We start from the raw sequence: 25,603 nt of genomic DNA on the forward strand, positions 1-25,603 counted from the left end.
CCTCCCTCTTGCGTCTCCCTCCCCGCCTCCCTATCCCAGCCCTCTAGGTGGTCACAAAGCACCGAGCTGATCTCCCTGTGCTATGCAGCTGCTTCCCACTAGCTATCTATTTTTACATTTGGTAGTGTATATATGTCAGTGCTACTCTCTCACTTCGTCCCAGCTTACCCTTCCCCACCCCTGTGTCCTCAAGTCCATTCTCTATGTCTGCATCTTTATTCCTGTCCTGCCCCTAGGTTCATCAGAACCATTTTTTTTTTTAGATTCCATATATATGTGTTAGCATATGGTATTTGTTTTTCTCTTTCTGACTTACTTCACTCTGTATGACAGACTCTAGGTTAATCCACCGCACTACAAATAACTCAATTCGTTTCTTTTTATGGCTGAGTAATATTCCATTGTATATATGTGCCACATCTTCTTTATCCATTCATCTGTTGATGGACACTTAGGTTGCTTCCATGTCCTGGCTATTGTAAATGGAGCTGCAGTGAACATTGTGGTACATGACTCTTTTTGAATTCTGGTTTTCTCAGGGTATATGCCCAGTAGTGGGATTGCATATGCCTCCATTTTTTACTAGAATCATTTTTAACTCCTCCACCTTCCTTTAAAACTCAGGTCAGAATCCTCCCAAGTTACTGTTCCCTGGAAAATTTTTTTGGATTAGCGTTAACCCTGGTGCCCTTAAGAAGTCTTATTTTGAGATTTTACAATATGTTCTCAAGCTATTTTCTTCCATCGAACTTCCCCTTGCCTCCTGTATTTGACATATGTCTTCATTCTGCCACTAACCGTAGTGCTTCCTCACTTTGATTTTCCAAATAAACTCCTTCTCCCATCAAGTGCACAGAAAAGGCCTGCATCTACACTGCTGCCAAAGTGTGAAACCTGGTCTCCCAGGCGGAATGTCTGAGGAGGCTGGAAAGAAGCGTTGGAGCTCCAGCACAGGTGTCATAGAGCAGAAAGTGACGGTGGGCTTGACTTCCATAGACTAGGTGCCCGGAAAGCTTGACTCTGGTAAAAAAAAAAAATGAGCAGATTATATTGTAATCTGCAGAGGACATGATTTTCTTGAAAGCAGTTATCTTCAGTTGACACCCAGCATCTCAGATTTCATTTTTCCTTCTCCATGCTGTTTGCCTTGACCCATAGAAGAGGATACACACACCCCAGTAGACCATAGATTCTATAGAAGGAGGGCTATTAAATAGAAGAATCATAGTACCTCTGAGGTTGGTAGATTGAAGACAATTTCATTAATGTAGATTCTTTCTTCAGAATGCTGTGCATTGCCCAGCCTCCCTACTCAGCTCCAGAAAGTACCTGCTGACTCCCAACTCTTGAGACAGATAATGTGTTCTTCGTTATGTCTATACAATAGCCCAAAACATAGAAATTATCATCAATTGGTGGGTAAGGAAACCGAGGCTTAGAGAGGTTCAATGTAACCGTGGCCGCACAATTATTAAATGATCCCTTCTTTTAAATCGAGATACTCTTCTTTTTACTGTGCTATTTTGCCTTATTTTAGGTATCCATTTTCAATTGGAGAAAAGCTCCAAGTGAGGTAATTACAGTGGCTATAAAAAAAGGAATTCAAATTAGTAATATTATTATCTCTCTGTTTCTAGTTTGTGCAAAGCAGGTAGCTGATGAGGCATCTTCCACTCGAGATTCAAGCCTTCCTAACACAGCAGTGCAGAGCAAGTTAGTGTCTTCCTTTCAGCAGCATACCAAAAAGGCTCTCAAGCAGGTAAGGTTGCTGGCATTTCTTCTTTGTCCCTCAGTTCTACCTACTTAAGGTAATGGAAGTTATGCATAGAAAGTAAAATAAGTAAGAACATAGTAATCAGAAAGCAACAGAGATGTCCTAGATTCAACTAATCCCTTAATATTCAATACGCTGATTTTAATCTATGCTAAAAACTAGGAGAGGCTTGGCTGAGACCTTTGATGTAAAATAGAAGAGGGAAAATGTGTTTGGAATCATATAGAACTAAGATTTTGTGTGTGTGTGTTTTACAGCAGATATATTGGGTTCATACACACGTTGCATGTTTTAAAAATAATGTCTCCGTTTATGGTCTTGTCTTTATCTGATAGTCGACGTCAAAATAAATGTAATGTCTTTCCTATTACTGAAATGCATTGTTATAAATAAGAAAAATAGCAATCGTGCCTTGCTTGTATGTAGGCTATCCATTAGTGCGTTTGGTGCTGAATAGAGGTCAACTTTGCAGTATCATCCCAACATTACGTAAGCAGTCTTGAGTTGTGTGTCCTTGTCCAGAGACAAGTGCTGGGAAGTGTGGTTATAATGTTGGGCTCTGGGCTCAGACATAAGCTGCTTACAACCCTTGCTACTGTGTGACTCTGGGTAAGCCACTTCTCTCCTCTGGATCTTAAACTCCTTCTCTAGAAGATGTAGAAAATAAAAGTACCCTTCACATGGGAATGATCCAAGAATTAAGTGAGGTGATACACTGAAAGCATGCGGTAGAGTGAATGGTCCATAATAATCACTCAATAAACGTTAGCTTCTGCTACCCACCCCAGAAATGCTGAATGTTCCCAGAAGAAAAGAAAGAGGTGCTATGGTTAGAGGGGAACATTGCATGATTGTAATAGTAATAAGGTCAATAAATATAAAGCTTACATATTTAGTCCTGAATTCATGGTTTTCCCTTGTTTAACTGCTTTCCTCATTTTTTATATTCATCCTTCTGAGACAGCCACCTCCACTTCACCCCTTGCTGACCGTTACCAAGTCTAGGAATACAGGTGTCATTCTAAGTGATATATTTATAGCAAGGGAGGAGAAGCCATGTTTTTAAATAAAGTTTAAGATGTTTTTAAAGTCCCACCAGCCTGTAAAGCTACTTAATGTTCACATCCAATCCCCTAGACTTAGAATGTCTCCACCTACTCCTCTATTACAGACAAGGAAACTTAGGAAAGAAACTTAACATTTTTGTAGTGAGTTCTGTTACTTTTAAATTCTGTGTTAACTACTGAAATTGCAGTATTTCCTTTCATTGGTATTATATTTAGGGTAGTAACAGTGTTTCATCCTACAGAGGTCAAATTCTCTTTACTGAGCTTGCCATTTGTATCATTGCTCTTGAGAAATGTCATAGATGCCAAAGAGCAAAATTGAATTCAGTGTTGAGATCCCTTTTTAATTGGTGAAATAAAGAATGTATGATGGTAGGGAAGCCTGGAAAAAGGCTGATTCAAGTGGCAAATAGGATGCAGGTACTAAAACACTAACCAGGATGGAACAAAAGATACAAAACTGGATACTGGTAACTGTAGCATTTAAGAAACATAGATGCAATCATAAATGAAACTCATACTTCTGAAAAGCAGTGATTTAGAAAATGTTTATACACTGTGAAATCTTCCTCCCTGTGAGTGTAAAGATTAACATTCACATCTCTGTATTGCCATGTCTCATTATTTTTTCCTTTCTTCGTTTTGGTTTCATATCCTTTGAACATTTTTTTTTTTTTTTTTTGCAATTACCAAAACATTACACAGCTTTGAGTTAGTGGGTATTTTTGTTTGTTTATTTTGTTTTGTTGTAGAGCACATGTTTGTGGGAAGTGCCACTTGCTTGATTAGGGTCTAAGCCTTGTTTTAAGAAACCTGCCCTGTAAGCTTCTTAATGTCCTCAAAGAGCTATTTATTAATGTCTTAAAACTTCTTGTTGTATAACCAAGTAACAAATTAGTTACCCATACAATATGGCACACTATATAGCAGATATGCTAATGTTTGATTAATAATCAAATTCATACTGGCAATACATTTAGAAGAAAAGCTGTTCTTGCAGAATTTTGCCCAGATTCCCTGTAATTGCTGAGTTTCTTAAGACAGCATTTCAAAAATTGACTGAACATGCGGCATTTTAAATTGCAGCAGCCTCAGCAAATCTGCAGCTTTCTTTTTGATAGTTGAATAGCTGTGACCATGTAGAATTCTTTGTAAGTGTATGTGCCATTATATATCCATATATATATATATATATATATATATATATATATATATTCATTCCATGGTTGTGAATATGTTTTGTGTGTACACATACAGGCACAAATCATAATCTCACCAAGGTAGGGCCAGCCAAATAACCCTAATAATAGTTACATTAGCTGTCATTTATTTTTATGAATTCTAGACATTATTCTCTGCATTAACAGGCCCTATGCCGTTTAATCCTCATACGAAGCCTTTAAAATAGTCCTTTAAAATATTTTTCAAATGAGGAAGCTATACCGCCCAGAGGAACTTACACAAGATTGTCCAGTGAGTAAATCTTGGAGATGACATTTGAACCCAGAATCACAGTTTCAGGTTCTGCCTTCTTAACTAGTAGTTCCTTTTAGCATATGCTGTATAATAGGATAGATGGATTTTTGACATTATCCAAGGAAATCTGCATTCTTGAGTATTTGTATAATGCAAGGAAAACATAGTCATTAAGACTCTTATTTCCTGACACAGACTGCTTATGTTCAGTATCAGCACATATTAAAGGGAGGTACTTGGATGTGTTAGCTTTTACCATGTTACTAGAAGTATATTCTGAGTCATTGGGGTTTTAGTAGTTCAACTATAGCTTGTCCAGCGTAGATTCTTAGAAAGAAGTAGGTGAAAAAAACCAAAAACAAAACCCAGTAGCTTTATATGCATAAGTCTAGTGAAGAAAAATAATTTAAAACAAACCTCATGCAAAATAAGCCAGACATAATTTCCCAGCTCTGAAGTCCTCACCCCCACCCAAAGCATGATGCTGCAGAGAGTGGGTGCTTTAACTCTGCAGTGCTGTTGATTGCAGTGTAATTACAGGCTGGACCATATGGAGGCGATAATGCCCCTTGGCTATTGATGTAGAGTACTTTCATGGCTCCTAATGTTTGGGTCCTTTTAACTTTCTAATCATCAAAACATTAGTTAATATCATATGTTGGGTGTAATTGCATGAATAACATGTTGTTATTTCAGTAGTTATATTTCTGAATAGGATCTTCACCATAAGCATATTCAGAAGCCTCTGGAGAATAACAGATTGCTGATTATTACCTTGTTCCCTGTCTTCTTTCTGCCTTGGTAGTTTAGCTTTAATGATCCTAAAAGGTGTGAAATGATTAGATTTTGAATTTCAAGGAAGCATAATTAAGAAAGATTAAATTTGGGAAGTTTCAAAACAGCAGAATCAAATACAAGATTAAAAAAGGATGGGTTGAGGTCTGTTATGATGGAAGGTAACATGATGGAGAACAGAACCTTTCTGTGTTGTTCCTGTTGGTTTCTTTGACTTCCTGCATTATTTATTTAGGGTGGTAGAGTGTATTCATTAAGTTGCAGATCCTTTTCCTTCTTCATATCGCAAAACAGACATATTCCTGGTATTTTGCTTTCGCTTTATATGTTTGACCAGTACTGTGAAATTCCAAAGGTTATGTTACATGATAGCAGTTTCTGGACGTGGGCGTTGACATTTAGCATTCTAGCAACAATGCACATTGTTGGTGCCTGACACAGCCAGCTGTTTCATATGTGTGTATTTCTCATTATTTTAGCATTCACGGCATGTGCTATTTTCCGATTTCTCAGTGAAGGGCTTACTGCATCCAGTGCATTCTTAAGTTACATTGTTGGTATTCTTTCTCTAGGAAAACAAAGAAGGTATTACTTGTTTATGCAAATTCCAAGTTAACATGAAGGCCTCTGGCTTTAGATTTTACTTTATTTTTCGTTGGGGTGGAAATGAGAATTCTTCCAGGTTTTTAGAGTTATCCCAAGCTTTCTGTTTAAAAAATAAAATGTTTATCTAAAGGTTTTCTGTCTCTTTTTACAAGAGAATGTCGTGATACCTCTCTAGAGGAAAGCATACTCACTCAGCAGCTTTTGATTTTCACTTAAAGCCAGAATTGTAATTGTGTGATATGATCTTTACTTTTCTAGACTGGTTTAGCTCTGTTATGTTGGTTTCCTTAAATAAGTAAGTTTAATTCCAAGTGTAAGCCTGTAAATTTCTTTCATATTGAATGATACCTGGAAGTATTAAACTTGGCAAGTCCAATGTACTCTGTGTAGTTCAGGCATGAGGACATTATATGTCTGGGCAGCTTGAAAGACAAGCCTTTATAGCAGACTGCATTTACACTTGCCATCTGCTTGTTTACTTAGATTTCGGTATTGCTTCTTTCTAGAATTGAAATTAGGATTTAAAGTTGTTCAACAAGATATTCCGTTAGCGTTCCATTGTATACCTAAGGGTTGAGTAGTTGGAGGTATTTCATTGATATCATCTTCCTAAAATGAATCTAGACTAATATACTAAGACTTATTGTATAATATTAGTGTCAAAATAAAACCATGCTATAGATTGATCAACAGGGCCACCGCTAGCTAATTAAAACCTTTGGTGTGGAATAGAGAAAGCCATCCCATCCCCAAGTTGTCACAACAACAAATAAATCTCCCCTTTCAGGGTATCTTTGTGCAGAGCAAATCTTCCATGACCATCAAAAGTGGCCTTCCTAATTGTATTTTCTTAAGCTATTACATGGATGTATATTTTCCAGGCTGGGATACCCAAACTTAGATAATTACAAGGTAAATTGCATTTAACCTCTATTATATTTGTAGCATAAAATAGGAAGTTTTCTTGTTCTCTTGGAATTTTAGCTACAGCTCAGAGTTAAGGATAATGGGATACAGGAGTACCTTGTTGTGAAGCAGGGTGCTAGACACAACCTCAAAGGACTTACTGAGAGGAGGCCAGGTGTCCATCGACCATCCCCCAAAAGCCTATATGAAACATAGCTCTGTGGAGTTCCTATTTAAAAAGCCTTACCAACACTGCTGTCTCTGTTTTACAGAGACATTTACCCAAGTAATTTACTCGGCATTACTCAGCTAGTTAGTTCTCTGATTCTACAGCCTCATAACTCACAGTCGTTAAGACAACTCTGCAGTCATTAAGACAACTCTTGCAACTCTGCTGCAAGTCAGCACAGTAGAAGAGGGAGCTTTTAATACCTCTCTTGGGCAGTGGTCAGACTCATTTTTGGGGGGAGGTGAGGAACTTTGGTAATGGTGTTTAGCAGGTATCAAAAATTGCTGCCCTCAGGCTGAATTTGGCTCAGAGACCTCTTTGTTTCGTCTGGCACATTGTTTAAAACAGGAAAACTCACCTAAAAATCCAGTTGTATTGCTTCTCTTGAGTCATTGCTACCACCTCCAATGGGGTATATGCGTCCCACTTCTCAGCCTCTCCCTTGTCATTGTCTTACCCCAGCTAGTGTGGTCCAAAAATAATTGTACATTTTTCAAGAGATTGTGAGGAGGAGACACACAGCATGTGTGAGTCGCCCATGGGCACGTAGTTGCCGAAATATAGTTATCTAACCAAAACAAACACGCAAACCATAAGCAGCTAGCCTATTTATTTGCAGAATGCATGCCCTGGAGCGAGGAACCTAGGAATCACTATACTACTACCTGCCTTGTGGACATAACAAGAGCTAGAGTTCTCTTGTTTGGAGCCAGCCCAAACCATCCCAGACATCTCAGTTGAGTCAACATTGTTTTTTTCCCCTCCATCCACATTCTGATCTGCTTGGAGGGTATCCCCAGGGTCCACAGTCAAATAAATCCTGCTTTCTAGAAAGTGAATTGGAATCCTGAAGGTAGCCTAAAATGGCTCTAGAAAGTGAATTGGAATCCTCAAGGTAGCCTAAAATGGCTATGGATCTAGTAAATGCTATCAAGTTGCCCCTTCTCATAGCTGAACTCGGATACTCCTGAGTGTGTTTACTAGCCTGCGGGCTTTACTACTGTGACTGGCGTCATAGTAAAAAAAGGCTTCCCAAGTTTTGCTTATTTGACCCTAGAAACGTTATTTGGGATAAAAAATAATGCTTGTTTTTCAGAGGTAAAGCAAAAAAAAAAAAAAAAAAAGTGTGTATTTTTAATGCACTTAAAACAATCATTTAAATGATAGGCATAGTTTTTATCACTTACAGGCACATAGTCTTGCATTTCAGTATTTAAGAAAACGTTGTACCAAGAAATATTGTTCAAATTTCTGAGCAGGAAATACATGTTCAGTAAAAAAATCATTGAGACCATAGAAATGGGCTCCATATTGACTAGCGTTCCTTATCCCTACCTTGGCTCCAGCTTGGCTGTTTAAAATTCAGAATAGCCATGGGTTTTTTTCTTCTTATTACATTATGTATATCATACTTTATTTCTGTCCAACTGCTAATTTTTCTATAATAGAGTCTTCTCCGCTCTAAAAATTGAGGACAAAATTTTTGTTACTTTAATAATTACTTACTACAAACACTGTAAAAAGACATGTCATCTTTGACTTTATGATTCCAGCTTCTAAGCCTCTTGTTATATCATCTCTTTTTTTCTTAATCAACACTTTCCAAAATACACCTCCCCACCGTGCCATAACATGAATATTTTTAAAGTGCCTATTTGGATTGCCAAGGGAAAAGTTTGAAATCTATGATGTAAAGACTCCTAAAAACTAATCACTCTTTATACAGGTTTTAATTGTTTTGTGAAGTCTTACATAGTGGGCAAAGATGGGCCTAATTGTAATTTCAGGTACTGCGTTGCCTCATTCTGTTTTATCACTGGATTGATAGGTTAATGTCTACAAAGTGCTGGGAGTTCTCACACAAGGCTAGAGAGACTTATGCAATTATGTACACACCTTAATGAAAGAGTAAATGTCATAAATATTTTATAGCACACCTGCTCTCATTCAGAATATTATTGACAGCAAGCTAAAGGTGAGAGGATGGCCTCTTACTCATTTTTGTACCTCCTGTCCGCCCACAGTGCCTAGTACTTTATAAAAGGTCAATAAATGCAAGAATTGAAGGGAAGATGTATCCCGTTATTATTAGCAACAGTATCATTTGTAAGCGATTTCCCAAGCCATCCACTTTCCCACGTGGTTTTAAATCTCATCTGAATATGTCTTTTCTCATTTAAGTGATATTTAATTTTTCACATCTGTAGTTATTTGATTGCTAAATCTTATGGTCAACGAGTTGGGCATTCAGGTAAAACCCTTTGCAAATAAAATGGTATTGTTTCTGTCAGCAAGGGGATATACAGTCAATGCAGTATTTCAGGAGACTGTGACAGCTATTGGTCAAAGGGCATTAGTCAAGTTACTGAAATGTTATAAAATTGGTAGAAATCACGCAGAAACAAGGAATTAAAAGGTTGGAGACTGTCTGTGGTCAGCCTTTTAACCTTTTGAGGAGTTTTAGCACTCCTGGAACCGTGAATTTAACGTCTCTTCAATTGTGTCTGCTTAAGACCCTTTTTATTACAGGTAATTTTCTGTGTAAAACAATCAGCTAGATAAGCTGTATTTCAAAACTTTCCAGTGTCTTTTCATTACATTATCATCACCGTGGTTGATTCATTTATGAAACACAAAGCACTCCCATTTGGAGCAATTTATTCTCGTATCGGTCTTCTTTTCCCTGGATTTGCCAGAATGCCGTCATGTTCGTGTTCTGAAGGTTAATGCCCAAAGTCAAGCAGACAGAAGCCAAGTGCTGCAAGGTTTCCAAGATTAGGACTGATTCCCTTCACAGAAATAAATGATTCCTGCCATGTTCAGTGATTTTGTGCAGCGCTCCCCGCGGCTGAGTGAGTGCATCAATACTGTAGTCCTTACCTGCTGTACATACTGATGACACCCGGTGTTAACTTGATTGACTGAGCAGCCCACTGGAGAGGACGCACCTGCAAGAGAAGTGCAGACATATATTTTTATCCTGGTCTCGAAACATTTATTTTACATTTCTTTTCCTTGGGAGTCATGGTTTCAAATTCCATGGGCTCTCAAGCCACACTGCTCAGGTAGAACAAACCTTTACGTGCTGCTTTGTTTTCAGAATTCTACCGAAAATGGTCTCAGGTTTATACCCTTTGCCAAAGCCTGATTTTATGCTTTTGAGGGAAAATGACAGGAAGGTGACGCTTAAAAGAGTCCTGACAAATGAGTGACTGTGTGGAATTTAAGTCTCTTAAGAGGTTCTATCTAATGATGGGCAAGTGGATCATTTAATTCAATTATGAGAAATCATTTTGACTCTATTTTTATGTTCTATTTTATTATCATGTTTTGTAGGCTTTGAGGCAGCAGCAGAAAAGAAGAAATGGAGTCTCAATGATGGTAAACAAGACTGTTCCTCGTGTTGTTTTGACACCATTAAAGGTGTCTGATGAGCAGTCGGATTCGCCTTCAGGTAAAGAGCTAAAATATTGTATGCTTGGCCAGTTTCTTCCCGGAGGAGGCTTTCTCACCAAGAGAGATGTCATGAATTTTCTCTGGAACTGAATAATATTTCCACTTGAGGTTTCATTTCATTTTTTTATACCTTAGACACTTTCAGGGATTCAAAAATAATAGCGTATTTCGCTCTTAAAAACAAAACAAAACAAAAGCGTGCTCATCAGCAAAGGACTTCATTTGCTAATGTCAATAGATGCAAGAAAATGTGTAGTACTGCTAGGTGGATTTTTTTGTTGTTGCTTTGGCTTTTGTTTGAATGTTGAACTTTAATGGTGGACCCCATGCTGATGTGTAATGCCATCAAAAGCCGTTCTTCCGTGAGTGTGAATTTGTTTTTCTGTCCTCTGCTGCAAAATCAGGAATCTTTTATTAGTTTTTGTGTTCTGGCAGCATTCTTCTCACCTCAGTGCAGCCCGACCGTTTCTTCTAATTTACCTCTGTCACTTTATCAGCCGTGTACCATTCTATATATTATAGAGTGATGTTTGCGTTTTCTCTTCCTGCTTCAACATAAAGTTATTAATAAAGGCATGATCTCTCCCTCTCTCCAAGCCTCCCTTCATCCTTCATCTTTCTGTCTCGGTCTTGCATCGTCTCCAAGTGGCATAGTATTGTTGAAGCTTATTCGTGTATTTTCACAAAAGATCTGAGTGCTTCCTTGAAAAGCTATCAGATCAGTGAACGTGTCTTTGACTCCACTATCAGGCCATCTGTTCATGCTTTTTGTTCTGTTTGATTGATTTATTGCGCTTTTCTCTTTATATACAGTAGAGGAATCAGATTGTGGCCAAAGGTAGTGTATTAACTCTTAGCAAAGGAGATAATATCTATGGTTTGTAGAACAATTTGAGATTTTTCTTTTCAAGGACAGCAAGAGGAAGATAATGACATAATAACTATTTCCTTTTTTAGGATCCGAATCTAAAAATGGTGAAGCAGACAGTTCAGATAAAGAAATGAAACATGGGCAAAAATCCCCCACTGGAAAGCAAACGAGTCAGCACTTAAAACGATTAAAAAAGTCTGGTTTAGGTGAGTGTTCAATATACTATAACATTTCATATTTTAGATATTTAAATCTTGTTGAATGAAATTATGGGGACTTTTTTCTTTAATAGTTAAGGAAATTTTTAAATCTTCCCAATTTATCTGAACCAAAAAGTGTGCTAAAGAAGGCAACATATTACAATGGAATGATTTTAAGCATGTTGCTAAATTCGTGAATGATACTATTGTGTGAAGCAGAGGCTAAAGATAAGAGATTTAAAACGATCTATGTATTCAAGTAATTATCTGCCAAGTCATAATTCTGTCTAACGTGAAGTGTTTTGTTCCTGCAACTGGGTTTCACTTTATCGGAATACATTGTATTGGGGGGAAAATGCAACTTTTATAAAGTGTTCATTGAACAGAAGAGTACACTGTCATTGGGGTCTGCTGCAGTAAAACTGCTCTGCCTTGCTTTTCATCTTATGCTGTTTGAAATATTCAATAGTGCTTGTCTGAAAAACAGTGCACAATTGCCGAGAAGTGTGGCAGACACAGTTACTGGGTCTTGCAAGTCAGTACCAGTTTTCTTTTGAAGATTTCCTTCCTGATAACTTTTCATCAGGAACTCAACAGCAGCATTCAGGGGAAAAGGAATATGGGAACTAAAAAGAGGAAAATAAACGTATCCTAGGCTGAACATTAAAATTCTAGACCAAACCTGCCTTGTTGGATGTCTGGACCTAATGGCTTCATTTCTCTCTCTCAGTTATTTCATCTCTGAGTTAGGGTAATGATAATGACCTAGATCATTGTAACATTTTGTAAAATGGTGGGTAGAAAGTACAAATTTATTGACCTGAACTTTATTATTGGTTCTGCCACTTACTTTCTTGGCAACTTAGGGTAATTCTTATTTGCAGAGTTTATCTGTTTGTAAAATTCAAGCAAGATTTTAACCCATTTATTTTATTGAGTAGAGATTTATTGAGTGCCTACTATATACCAGGATTTTGTTAAATTCTGGGAACATATTTTCAGTAAAGTCTTTGAATGGGGTTTAGATAACCTTATGTAAGAGATCTTTGGAAAAGCAGAATTTATGTTTGTTTTAAATTATTTAAACATAGCATAATTATCTTTTTCATTGTTTCCAAGGCTAAATCATTTTATAGTTATTGTCTAGCCCAAAACATATGTGTTAGTTTATAAACACCTACATATATACTGACATGATTTTTCCTAGTCTTTTTGAGTTTTCTAAATTAAGTACTTTGAGTAGCTTCTGAAGCTGGAAACTGTAATGGGAGAGTGATATGTAAAGAATGTACTAAAAAAAGAAGCCCCCCCCCCCCAAATATCATGTTATGTTACCCTAAGTAATTTAAAAGTCAGTGACCTTCAGTTAAAAACAGTCTGCTACCAACCTCAGGAAAGTCAATGCCATATCATGAGTTTAAGAAAATTCAAGGCATGGGGACCTCTTCATTTCTTTACTTAGCTGCCTTCAGGGCTGGGGTTCAACAAGGCTTGTACTCTTGTCAGGATTCTGTCAGGTGCTCAGGTCTTCAATCAGGATCTCTTGTTCTAATTGTTGTAACCTAGGAATCCTGCACGCCGCTTAACATCTTACATGTTAACAATCATACAGTAAAGGTTAACAATCATACAGTAAAGGTTTTTCAGCTAATTTGTTAGCAAATTTAAAAGGCGATAAAGGAGACCACCATGTTCTTTTTAACCTGCTTTTTTCTTTTAGACTACTAAGTAGTAGAAATAAGGAAGCTACTTTAATGAAGGAATGGAAAACTACCCGTATTTAATGCAGTGGTCTTGGTACTTTGACATATTATCTCATTTACTTCAATTATGTACAGTAGAATTATTTTTATTTTACAGCTGAGGAAACGGAGGCCCAGAGGGTTAAGAGGGTTGTCCATAATGACACAGCTTTTACAAGCCAAGGCACAGCTAGCTCCAGAGTCCAAACCATTATTTCGGAATATGTTCTGAGTGTCTATAATCATCCAGCCTATGTTGTAGACCTGTGGGCACCACTGAGGAGTAGCATAGCATCTATGACGTGATAAGCCTGCCATGGGTGTTAAAATGCAGGTACACTAGTTACACATAGAAGGAGAGCTAGCAACTAAAAGATTTCCTGGCTGATCCTGTAAAATCAGAGGAAGAAGGTGGGATTTAAGGTTAAAAGTAACCTGAAGGTGATTACTAGGAAGGAACGCTGACTGACTGAGTAACCCAACAAGCAGCTGAGTACAATGGCTTATTTTGTGCAAATGAAGTTGGTAGTACTTATTAAGCCTCCAATATATGCCCAGCACCATACAATGAAAAGTGGAAACATGCAAAAGGAAAGAAAGGGCCTTAAAGGTAACCATCTCCAGATAGAATCCCATGTGTCTTCTAGAAAGTAATGTTTCTGATGTTCTGTGACCTTAGGAATCTTCCAGAGTAAAGGATTCTCTGCTCTGTGCAGCATTTTAGAATCATAACTAAAATGTAAGTTCCTTGAATTAGGGGTCGTTGACCTCCGCCAGTTTTTAATAATGCTTCTTCCTACCCAATCACACAGTAGGAGTTTAAAAATTACTTACTAAACAAATCCAAGCTTCTAATGGATATCTCTGAGGGGTTTTTAATAAATGTCCTCGCTGAGCTCAACTTCTGGGATTCATTCCAATATATTTTATTTGGTTTAATCTTTTTGTAGTGAAGAATTACAACTTTGCTGGTTTCATAAAATGTTACATACTTTTAAAATAAATTAATGCAGGAAAATAAAAATAAATTTGAATAGTAACCCTAAATGCTATCATCAAAATAACTTCCCCCAGTGTTTTATAAATATTATTTGACCTCTCCTAATGTGTAGCCATAGTCAGGGGTCATCTTAGAGAAATTGAATTATATCATTTTAATTTAAAGTACTAAATTTAAGTAAGTTTAGCCTGAATAATAAAAAAGAATGGAAGTAAAACCAAAAACAAAATTGCTAAACATCACCACGAGATATATTCATATCTAAAAGTTCTCTCCAAAGATACTAAAAATATGAAAAACTGAAATAAGAGTGATGATCTTTTTAACTACTCAAGCTTTGGACAATATATTATAATGGATAGGGAGATAATTATACTTATAGTCCCTCTTAACTCCATGTTTTTGTTATATTATTTTTTAAACATCAGGGTTGTTAACATTTAATAATCTATTTTTTTTTTTTTTTTTTACCATAATCTCCATAGTTCACTAACCCCCTGGTACTATATGGTAATGGATTCAGTGCTCCCCGGTAGACTGTTTACACAATTTCTTCATTTGTAAAGGGCACTTGGATTTATGTCATAGATGATTAGATTTTGCCCTCTGATAATTTTTTTTCCTTAGACTTTACTCTTTGAAAGCCTATTTTTCTTCTCTGAGCTCTTTCAGAATCCATTCGTCTCTAATTTCTTTGAGACAACGGAGAACTCTCGTTTTGAGTTCTTTCTGTATTTCTTTGGGCAGTTCCTCTTGCAACCAAAGGCCTTGGTCTGCCTCTTTCACATGCTCCTTCCCTCTGTGTGAGTGTATGTGAGTGCATCTTGTGTGCACATTTCATGCACAAATCCTGTGTGGCTTCCCTTCTGGGAAATAGGAGGCTTTAAGCCAGCAAGGTCTCCAAAGTCTGCAGCCTTTACTCAGATTGGTGCTCTTCGACTCCCTTTGGTCAAAATAATAATTTCCCTCATCCTGATCAGACACTTTCCCATGATTTTTATTATGACTACAAAGTGTCATCTGCTATAGCACAGACACTTGTTGTGGCAATTTGGCAGTTGTTGCTTCTCTTCTCTGCTTCTCCGGACCTCAGCTACTTTATACTCTCTAGTGTCCAGGAATTAGACGCTAAAATGACTACCTCTTTTCTTCCTCTGCTTAGTGTAGGGAGATGAGGTACCAGCTTTAATGAGATAAGACAATCAGATATAATGAGCTTGTTCTTAAGCCAATTAAGAGTATGTAAGGATAATTAAAATGGAATTAAACATCCTGTGTGGCAACAAATTTAGCAGTAAGTTCATCTGCTCTGTCTTTGTTCCAAAACTATAAAACATATTTTTGCTTAGATGGACATCGTTGAAATAGATCTTCTTTTGACTTTGTCATAAAACATTTAGAGAGGCACATAGTCTTTTTTTTTCCCTGATACCCTTAAATATGCTGAACCATACCAAATAGTAACCAACAGCATAAGTTCTACTTCTCACATTGTCCATAATACATGTTTCTAAAATTTTATGATCTTCTCATTTCCCCAATACTCCTTCCCAAAGTTACTCTTGGTAAATGACCTCAACTCCCTCATATGGAGAGTATTTCAGCCATACGTAAGCATTAAGCAAATTCCTTTCCTGTATTTTCAGCATTTCTGTCTCTAGGTTTTGCCTTTGCCTTCTCTGCTGAGAAAATAAGCTTCTTCCTAATTCTTCTCTTCTTGTAGTCTATTTTATTTCCCTGTGAAATACTTGAAACATATAGAAAAATAGAGATGCTAATAAAACATACATCTATATACCTGTCACCTTGACTTCATTCCTAACAAATGTTAGGAGTTTGTTGGGCATGCTTTAGATTAAAAAAAAAAATAGATGAAATTTTTGTACGTTTTTGTGTCTATAAGTGAGATTGGCTAACAGATTTTCTCTCTCATATTGTCTTTGTCCTTATTTTGGAATAAAAGTTATATTAACTTCGTACAGTGAACTGAAGAGCTTTCCTTACGTATTCACTGGAATAAGTATAAAATGAGTGGTGGGAGAGTTCCTTGATGCATTGGTAAAATTCGTCTTTAGAGCTATTTGTAATATGTGCTGTGCATGTATGTGGGGAAGGAGGGGTTGTCTATTTATTTCACAAAAGTTTTCAAAAATTTATTGAGGTTTGCTATTTTTAATATAATTTGAAAATTTGCAAACTTGAAATACTTTATGTCTTCAAAGATATTGGCTAAAGTCATACTAGTATGATTTTTATGCATATTATACTTTTTAAAATCAAATTTTAATTATAGTTTTATTTGCCTGGTATATCTATACTGTATCTCAAATTATGTGCCTACCTTTCATTCCTATTCATGTTTATTTATGCCGTCTCTCACTAGATTTATACCTATTTTATTAGTCTTAATAAAAAAATCCTTTTTCTGTTCTTGATGGTCTTCATTCTTTTCTATTTCATGAATGTCTACCCTTATTCTTTACAATCTTTCTCCTTTTTTTTTAAACATCTTCATTGGAATATAATTGCTTTACAATGGTGTGTTAGTTTCTGCTTTATAACAAAGTGAATCAGTTATACATATACATATGTTCCCATATCTCTTCCCTCTTGCGTCTCCCTCCCTCCCACCCTCCCTATCCCACCCCTCTAGGTGGTCACAAAGCACCGAGCTGATCTCCCTGTGCTATGCGGCTGCTTCCCACTAGCTATCAGTTTTACATTTGGTAGTGTATATATGTCGATGCCACTCTCTCACTTTGTCCCACCTTACCCTTCCCCCTCCCCATATCCTCAAGTCCATTCTCTAGTAGGTCTGTGTCTTTATTCCTGTCTTGCCCCTAGGTTCTTCATGACTTTTTTTTTTTTTCTTAGATTCCATATATATGTGTTAGCATATGGTATTTCTTTTTCTCTTTCTGACTTACTTCACTCTGTATGACAGACTCTAGGTCCATCCACCTCATTACAAATAACTAAATTTCATTTCTTTTTACGGCTGAGTAATATTCCATTGTATATATGTGCCATATCTTCTTTATCCATTCATCTGTCGATGGACACTTAGGTTGCTTCCATGTCCTGGCTATTGTAAATAGTGCTGCAATGAACATTTTGGTACATGACACTTTTTGAATTCTGGTTTTCTCAGGGTATATGCCCAGTAGTGGGATTGCTGGGTCGTATGGTAGTTCTATTTGTAGTTTTTTAAGGAACCTCCATACTGTTCTCCATAGTGGCTGTATCAATTTACGTTCCCACCAGCAGTGCAAGAGTGTTCCCTTTTCTCCACACCCTCTCCAGCATTTATTGTTTCCAGATTTTTTGATGATGGCCATTCTGACCGGTGTGAGATGATATCTCATTGTAGTTTTGATTTGCATTCCTCTAATGTTTAATGATGTTGAGCATTCTTTCATGTGTCTGTAGGCCATCTGTATATCTTCTTTGGAGAAATGTCTATTTAGGTCTTCTGCCCATTTTTGGATTGGGTTGTTTGTTTTTTTGATATTGAGCTGCATAAGCTGCTTGTAAATTTGGGGGATTAATCCTTTGTCAGTTGCTTCATTTGCAAATATTTTCTCCCATTCTGAGGGTTGTCTTTTGGTCTTGTTTATGGTTTCCTTTGATGTGCAAAAGTTTTTAAGTTTCCTTAGGTCCCATTTGTTTATTTTTGTTTTTATTTCCATTGCTCTAGGAGGTGGGTCAAAAAGGATCTTGCTGTGATTTACGTCATAGAGTGTTCTGCCTATGTTTTCCTCTAAGAGTTTGATAGTGTCTGGCCTTACATTTAGGTCTTGAATCCATTTTGAGTTTATTTTTGTGTATGGTGTTAGGGAGTGTTCTAATTTCATACTCTTACATGTACCTGTCCAGTTTTCCCAGCACCACTTATTGAAGAGGCTGTCTTTTCTCCACTGTATATTCTTGCCTCCTTTATCAAAGATAAGGTGACCATATGTGCGTGGGTTTATCTCCGGGCTTTCTATCCTGTTCCATTGATGTATATTTCTATTTTTGTGCCAGTACCATACTGTCTTGATTACTGTAGCTTTGTATTATAGTCTGAAGTCAGGGAGCCTGATTCCTCCAGCTCCATTTTTCATTCTCAAGATTGCTTTGGCTATTCGGGGTCTTTTGTGCTTCCACACAAATTGTGAAATTTTTTGTTCTAGTTCTGTGAAAAACGCCACTGGTAGTTTGATAGGGATTGCATTGAATCTGTAGATTGTTTTGGGGAGTAGAGTCATTGTCACAATGTTGATTCTTCCAGTACAAGAACATGGTATATCTCTCCATGTATATGTATTATCTTTAATTTCTTTCATCAATGTCTTATAATTTTCTGCATACAGGTCTTTTGTCTCCGTAGGTAGGTTTATTCCTAGGTATTTTATTCTTTTTGTTGCAATGGTAAATGGGAGTGTTTTCTTAATTTCACTTTCAGATATTTCATCATTAGTCTATAGGGATGCAAGAGATTTCTGTGCATTAATTTTGTATCCTGCTACTTTACCAAATTCTTTGATTAGCTCTAGTAGTTTTCTGGTAGAGTCTTTAGGATTCTCTATGTATAGTATCATGTCATTTGCAAACAGTGACAGCTTTACTTCTTCTTTTCCAATTTGGATTCCTTTTATTTCTTTTTCTTCTCTGATTGCTGTGGCTAAAACTTCCCTAAATATGTTGAATAATAGTGGTGAGAGTGGGCAACCTTGTCTTGTTCCTGATCTTAGTGGAAATGGTTTCAGTTTTTCACCATTGAGGATGATGTTGGCTATGGGTTTGTCATATATGGCCTTTATTATGTTGAGGAAAGTTCCCTCTATGCCTACTTTCTGCAGGGTTTTTACCATAAATGGGTGTTGAATTTTGTTGAAAGCTTTCTCTGCATCAATTGAGATGATCATATGGTTTTTCTCCTTCAATTTGTTAATATGGTGTATCACGTTGATTGATTTGCGTATATTGAAGAATCCTTGCATTCCTGGAATAAACCCCACTTGATCATGGTGTATGATCCTTTTAATGTGCTGTTGGATTCTGTTTGCTAGTATTTTGTAGAGGATATTTGTATCTATGTTCATCAGTGATATTGGCCTGTAGTTTTCTTTCTTTGTGACATCTTTGTCTGGTTTTGGAATCAGGGTGATGGTGGCCTCGTAGAATGAGTTTGGGAGTGTTCCTCCCTCTGCTATATTTTGGAAGAGTTTGAGAAGGATAGTTGTTAGCTCTTCTCTAAATGTTTGATAGAATTCACCTGTGAAGCCATCTGGTCCTGGGCTTTTGTTTGTTGGAAGATTTTTAATCACAGTTTCAATTTCAGTGCTTGTGATTGGTCTGTTCATATTTTCTATTTCTTCCTGGTTCAGTCCCGGCAGGTTGTGCATTTCTAAGAATTTGTCCATTTCTTCCAGGTTGTCCATTTTATGGGCATAGAGTTGCTTGTAGTAATCTCTCATGATCCTTTGTATTTCCGCAGTGTCAGCTGTTACTTTTCCTTTTTCATTTCTAATTCTATTGATTTGAGTCTTCTCCCTTTTTTTCTTGATGAGTCTGGCTAATGGTTTATCAATTTTGTTTATCTTCTCAAAGAACCAGCTTTTAGTTTTATTGATCTTTGCTATTGTTTCCTTCATTTCTTTTTCATTTGTTTCTGATATGATCTTTATGATTTCTTTCCTTCTGCTAACTTCGGGGGTTTTTTGTTCTTCTTTCTCTAATTGCTTTAGGTGCAAGGTTAGCTTGTTTATTTGAGATGTTTCCTGTTTCTTAAGGTAGGATTGTATTGCTATAAACTTCCCTCTTAGCAATGCTTTTCCTGCATCCCATAGGTTTTGGGTCGTCGTGTCTCCATTGTCATTTTTTTCTAGGTATTTTTTTATTTCCTCTTTGATTTCTTCAATGATCACTTGGTTATTAAGTAGTGTACTGTGTAGCCTCCATGTGTTTGTATTTTTTACAGATCTTTTCCTCTAATTGATATCTAGTCTCATAGCGTTGTGGTCGGAAAGATACTTGATACGATTTCAGTTTTCTTAAATTTACCAAGGCTTGATTTGTGACCCAAGATATGATCTATCCTGGAGAATGTTCCATGAGCACTTGAGAAGAATGTGTATTCTGTTGTTTTTGGGTGGAATGTCCTATAAATATCAATTAAGTCCATCTTGTTTAATGTATCATTTAAAGCTTGTGTTTCCTTATTTATTTTCATTTTGGATGATCTGTCCTTGGTGAAAGTGGGGTGTTAAAGTCCCCTACTATGATTGTGTTACTGTTGATTTCCCCTTTTATGGCTGTTAGTATTTGCCTTATGTATTGAGGTGCTCCTGTGTTGGGTGCATAAATATTTACAAGTGTTTTATCTTCTTCTTGGATCGATCGCTTGATCATTATGTAGTGTCCTTCTTTGTGTCTTCTAATAGTCTTTATTTTAAATTCTGCTTTGTCTGATATGAGAATTGCTACTCCAGCTTTCTTTTGATTTCCATTTGCATGGAATATCTTCTTCCATCCTCTCACTTTCAGTCTGTATGTGTCCCTAGGTCTGAAGTGGGTCTCTTGTAGACAGCATATAAACGGGTCTTATTTTTGTATCCATTCAGCGAGTCTGTGTCTTTTCGTGGGAGCATTTAATCCATTTACATTTAAGGTAATTATGGATATGTATGTTCCTATTCCCATTTTCTCAATTGTTTTGGGTTTGTTATTGTAGGTCTTTTCCTTCTCTTGTGTTTCCTGCCTATAGAAGTTCCTTTAGCATTTGTTGTAAAGCTGGTTTGGTGGTGCTGAACTCTCTCAGCTTTTGCTTGTCTGTAAAGGTTTTAATTTCTCCATCAAATCAGAATGAGATCCTTGCTGGGTAGAGTAATCTTGGTTGTAGGTTTTTCTCCTTCATCGCTTTAAATATGTCCTGCCACTCCCTTCTGGCTTGGAGAGTTTCTGCTGAAAGATCAGCTGTTAACCTTATGGGGATTCCATTGTGTGTTATTTGTTGTTTTTCCCTTGCTGTTTTTAATATTTGTTCTTTGTATTTAATTTTTGATAGTTTAATATGTGTCTTGGTGTGTTTCTCCTTGGATTTATCCTGCATGGGACTCTCTGTGCTTCCTGGACTTGATTAACTATTTCCTTTCCCATATAGGGAAGTTTTCAACTCTAATCTCTTCAAATATTTTCTCAGTCCCTTTCTTTTTCTCTTCTTCTGGGACCTCTGTAATTCGAATGTTGGTGCATTTAATGTTGTCCCAGATGTCTCTGATACTGTCCTCAGTTCTTTTCATTCTTTTTTCTTCATTCTGCTCTGCAGTAGTTATTTCCACAATTTTATCTTCCAGGTCACTTATCCATTCTTCTGCCTCAGTTATTCTGCTATTGATCCCTTCTAGAGAATTTTTAATTTCTTTTATTGTGTTGTTCGTCATTGTTTGTTTGCTCTTTAGTTCTTCTAGGTCCTTGTTAAAAGTTTCTTGTATTTTTTCTTTTCTATTTCCAAGATTTTAGATCATCTTTACTATCATTATTCTGAATTCTTTTTCAGGTAGACTGCCTATTTCCTCTTCATTTATTAGGTCTGGTTGGTTTTTACCTTGCTCCTTCATCTGCTGTGTGTTTTTCTGTCTTCTCATTTTGCTTAACTTACTGTGTGTGGGGTCTCCTTTTCGCAGGCTGCAGGTTCGTACTTCCCATTGTTTTTGGTGTCTGTCCCCAGTGGGTAAGGTTGGTTCAGTGGGCTGTGTAGGCTTCCTGGTGGAGGGGATTAGTGCCTGTGTTCTGGTGGATGAGGCTGGATCTTGTCTTTCCGGTGGGCAGGTCCACGTCTGTTGGTGTGTTTTGGGGTGTCTGTGGCCTTATTATGATTTTAGTCAACCTCTCTGCTAATGGATGGGGCTGTGTTCCTGTCTTGCTAGTTGTTTGGCCTAGGGTGTCCAGCACTGTAGCTTGCTGGTCGTTGAGTGAAGCTGGGTCATGGCGTTGAGATGGAGATCTCTGGGAGATTTTTGCCATTTGATATTACATGGAGCTGGGAGGTCTCTTGTGGATCAGTGTCCTGAACTTGGCTCTCCCACCTCAGCGGCACAGCCCTGACTCCTGGCTGGAGCACCAAGAACCTTTCTTCCACATGGCTCAGAATAAAAGGGAGAAAAAATAGAAGGAAAGAAAGAAAGAGGATAAAATAAAATGAAATAAAGTAAAATAAAGTTATTAAAATGAAAAATAATTATGAAGAAAAAGAATTTTTTTAAGTAAAAAAAAAAAACAAAAAAAAAAACCAGACGGACAGAACCCTAGGACAACTGGTGAAAGCAAAGCTATACAGACAAAATCACACACAGAAGCATACACATACACACTCACAAAAAGAGAAGAAGGGGAAAAAGTAGTATATCTTTTGTCTCCCAAAGTCCACCTCCTCAATTTGGGATGATTCGTTGCCTATTCAGGTATTCCACAGATGCAGGGTACATCCAGTTGATTGTGGAGATTTAATCCGCTGCTTCTGAGGCTGCTGGGAGAGATTTCCCTTTCTCTTCTTTGTTCGTACAGCTCCCGGGGTTCAGCTTTGGATTTGGACCCGCCTGTGTGGGTAGGTCCCCTGAGGGCATCTGTTCTTTGCTCACACAGGACAGGGTTAAGGGAGCAGCTGATTCGGGGGCTCTGGCTCACTCAGGCCAGGGGGAGGGAGGGGTACGGATACGGGGTGAGCCTGAGGTGGCAGAGGCCGGCATGACGTTGCAGCAGCCTGAGGCGCACCGTGCATTCTCCCTGGGAGGTTGTCCCCGGCTCACGGGAGCCTGGCCGTGGCGGGCTGCACAGGCTCCCGGGAGGGGCGGTGTGGAGAGTGACCTGTGCTTGCACACAGGCTTCTTGGTGGCGGCAGCAGCAGCCTTAGCATCTCATGCCCGTCTCTGGGGTCCGTGCTGATAGCCGCGGCTCGCGCCCGTCTCTGGAGTTTGTTTAGGCGGCGCTCTGAATCCCCTCCCCTCGCGCACCAGGAAACAAAGAGGCAAGAGAAAACCTCATGTCTCTTCGGCAGCGCCACACTTTTTCCCGGACTCCCTTCCGGCTAGCTGTGGCGCACTAACCCCCTTCAGACTGTGTTCACGCCGCCAACCCCAGTCCTCTCCCTGGGATCCAACCTCCGAAGCCGGAGCCTCAGCTCCCAGCCCCCACCTGTCCCGGCGGGTGAGCAGACAAGCCTCTTGGGCTGGTGAGTGCCGGTCGGCACCGATCCTCTGTGTGTGAATCTCTCTCCTTTGCCCTCTGCACCCCTGTTGCTGCGCTCTTCTCCATTGATCCGAAGCTCCCCCTCTCTGCCACCCACAGTCTCCGCCCGCGAAGGGGCTTCCTAGTGGGTGGAAACCTTTCCTCCCTCACAGCTCCCTCCCACTGGTGCAGGTCCCGTCCCTATTCTTTTGTCTCTGTTATTTCTTATTTCTTCTGCCCTACCCAGGTACGTGGGGAGTTTCTTGCCTTTTGGGAAGTCTGAGGTCTTCTGCCAGCGTTCAGTAGGTGTTCTGTAGGAGCAGTTCCACCTGTAGATGTATTTCTGATGTATCTGTGGAGAGGAAGGTGATCTCCACGTCTTACTCTTCCGCCATCTTGAAGCTGCTCCTCTACAATCTTTCTCCTTTCTTCTTTCTCCAGTTTTTATTCTATAGTTCATTCATTAACTTCTTGATTTGCACACTTAACTCTTCAATTTTCAGTTTTTTTCTACTCTTGAATATATACAATTTATTTTTAAAACAAATTCCGGTGCATTTTACAAATTTTGGCATTATTATTTAGAATGTAAATATTTTGTAATGTCCATTACAAACCATTTCTTTAACTTATGAGGTACTTAGAAGTGTACTTCCAAATGTCCAAATATATAATGAGTGTGGGAAGATTGGAGAGTTGCTATGTTTCTGTTACTGATATCTAATTTTACTTCTTTGTGGCTAGAGAGATGAGGTTTTATATTATTCTTCAGTATTGTTGAGACTCAGTGGTCAGTTTTTGGGTTTTTTTGTTGTTTTTTTGTCTTCTTTACTGTTTCCTGAGTGCTGACCAAAAAATTGCTTTCTCTTAAGGGCTCAGTGCAGTGTCCTATGTTAAATTCATTGGTTTAAGATTGATTATTGAGTTTTTAAAGTCCTTGGTATTCATAAGACAAGTTTTTTGCTTGTTATCTCAGTGTCTGGTAAAATATGTTCAGATGTTCCACTGGCATTATGTAGTGCCAGTTTCTCTTTTTAATTCTCTCAATTTTAAATTTTGAATGCTATGCTGTTGAAATGGATGCAGGCTCTAGGTCATTGCATCTTTCCAGTGAATTATTCCTTTTATACTCAAGGAATTACTTTCTTATCCCCAATAAGGTTTTATTTACCTTTGTTTATCTTTGATGTTAATATTGTAGTATTGCTTTTTTGTTGTTGTTTTGAATGTCTGCCTGGTATTTCTTGGTTTATCTCCTCATTTTCTTCTGTTCCATGTGATTTTTATTTTAAGTATGTCTCTTGTAAAGCAGCATATAATCAGATTGTGTTACTTTTAAAATCTAATATGAAATCCATTTGTATTTTTTTACTGTGTTGGGGACTTAATCAAAAATTTTTTTTCTCCTTTTATGCCTTCATGTGATTGAGTTTTCCTTCCATGAATTTATTTGGAAGTTATAAGTCTTTTCCATTTCTCCCATTGACTGCCTATAGAGTTTTTGGATGGAATGTCCTATAAATATCAATTAAGTCCATCTTGTTTAATGTATCATTTAAAGCTTGTGTTTCCTTATTTATTTTCATTTTGGATGATCTGTCCATTGGTGAAAGTGGGGTGTTAAAGTCCCCTACTATGATTGTGTTACTGTCAATTTCCCCTTTTATGGCAGTTAGCATTTGCCTTATGTATCGAGGTTCTCCTAAATTGGGTGCATAAATATTTACAATTGTTAAATCTTCTTCTTGGATTGATCCCTTGCATGCAAATGGAAATCAGCTGGAGTAGCAATTCTCATATCAGACAAAATAGACTTCAAAAGAAAGACTCTTACAAGAAACAAAGAAGGACACTACCTATAGAGTTTTAACAAATGAAGAACTAACAGTATCTCTCCTGTTTCCAAACAGTGCCAGGGTTATATGGTGTTCTCATTTCAATCACACCTTCCTGTCTCTCATGCAATTGCTGTCTCCTGTTTGTTTGTTTGTTTGTTTTCCATTTTGTTTTAATTCTCATTAGTTGTTAGTATTATTTTTCACTGTTAATGTTTATTTGTAGTTACTCATGTCTGTTAATCTTTTAGTTTGTCATTGCTTCTGCAACCCACTCATTCCTCCTTTGAGTTAATTTCTTTATTTGTTAAGAACATCCACTAGTACTTTTTCAGCAAGATTCTTTAAGGGATAGTTTCCATTTTGGATACTGAAAATATTCTTATATCGTTAATATCATTGCCATTTGAAGGGACTTTATTATTAATGAAATTCT

General features: G+C 37.6%; 1 protein-coding gene across 1 annotated transcript in view; it reads left to right on the top strand.

Moving 5' to 3' along the window:
• The window catches only part of ASXL3 (ASXL transcriptional regulator 3), a 140,347-nt gene that overhangs the window by 49,443 nt on the left and 65,301 nt on the right, over positions 1 to 25,603 (top strand). Inside the window, exons 4-6 of the mRNA XM_068563662.1 lie at positions 1,638 to 1,759; positions 10,190 to 10,307; positions 11,267 to 11,386. Coding sequence (XP_068419763.1) covers positions 1,638 to 1,759; positions 10,190 to 10,307; positions 11,267 to 11,386 — 360 coding nt within the window. The remainder of the gene's footprint in view (positions 1 to 1,637; positions 1,760 to 10,189; positions 10,308 to 11,266; positions 11,387 to 25,603) is intronic.

Source organism: Eschrichtius robustus, chromosome 14 (genome assembly GCF_028021215.1).
Source record: "Eschrichtius robustus isolate mEscRob2 chromosome 14, mEscRob2.pri, whole genome shotgun sequence".
NCBI classification, from domain to species: Eukaryota; Metazoa; Chordata; class Mammalia; order Artiodactyla; family Eschrichtiidae; genus Eschrichtius; species Eschrichtius robustus.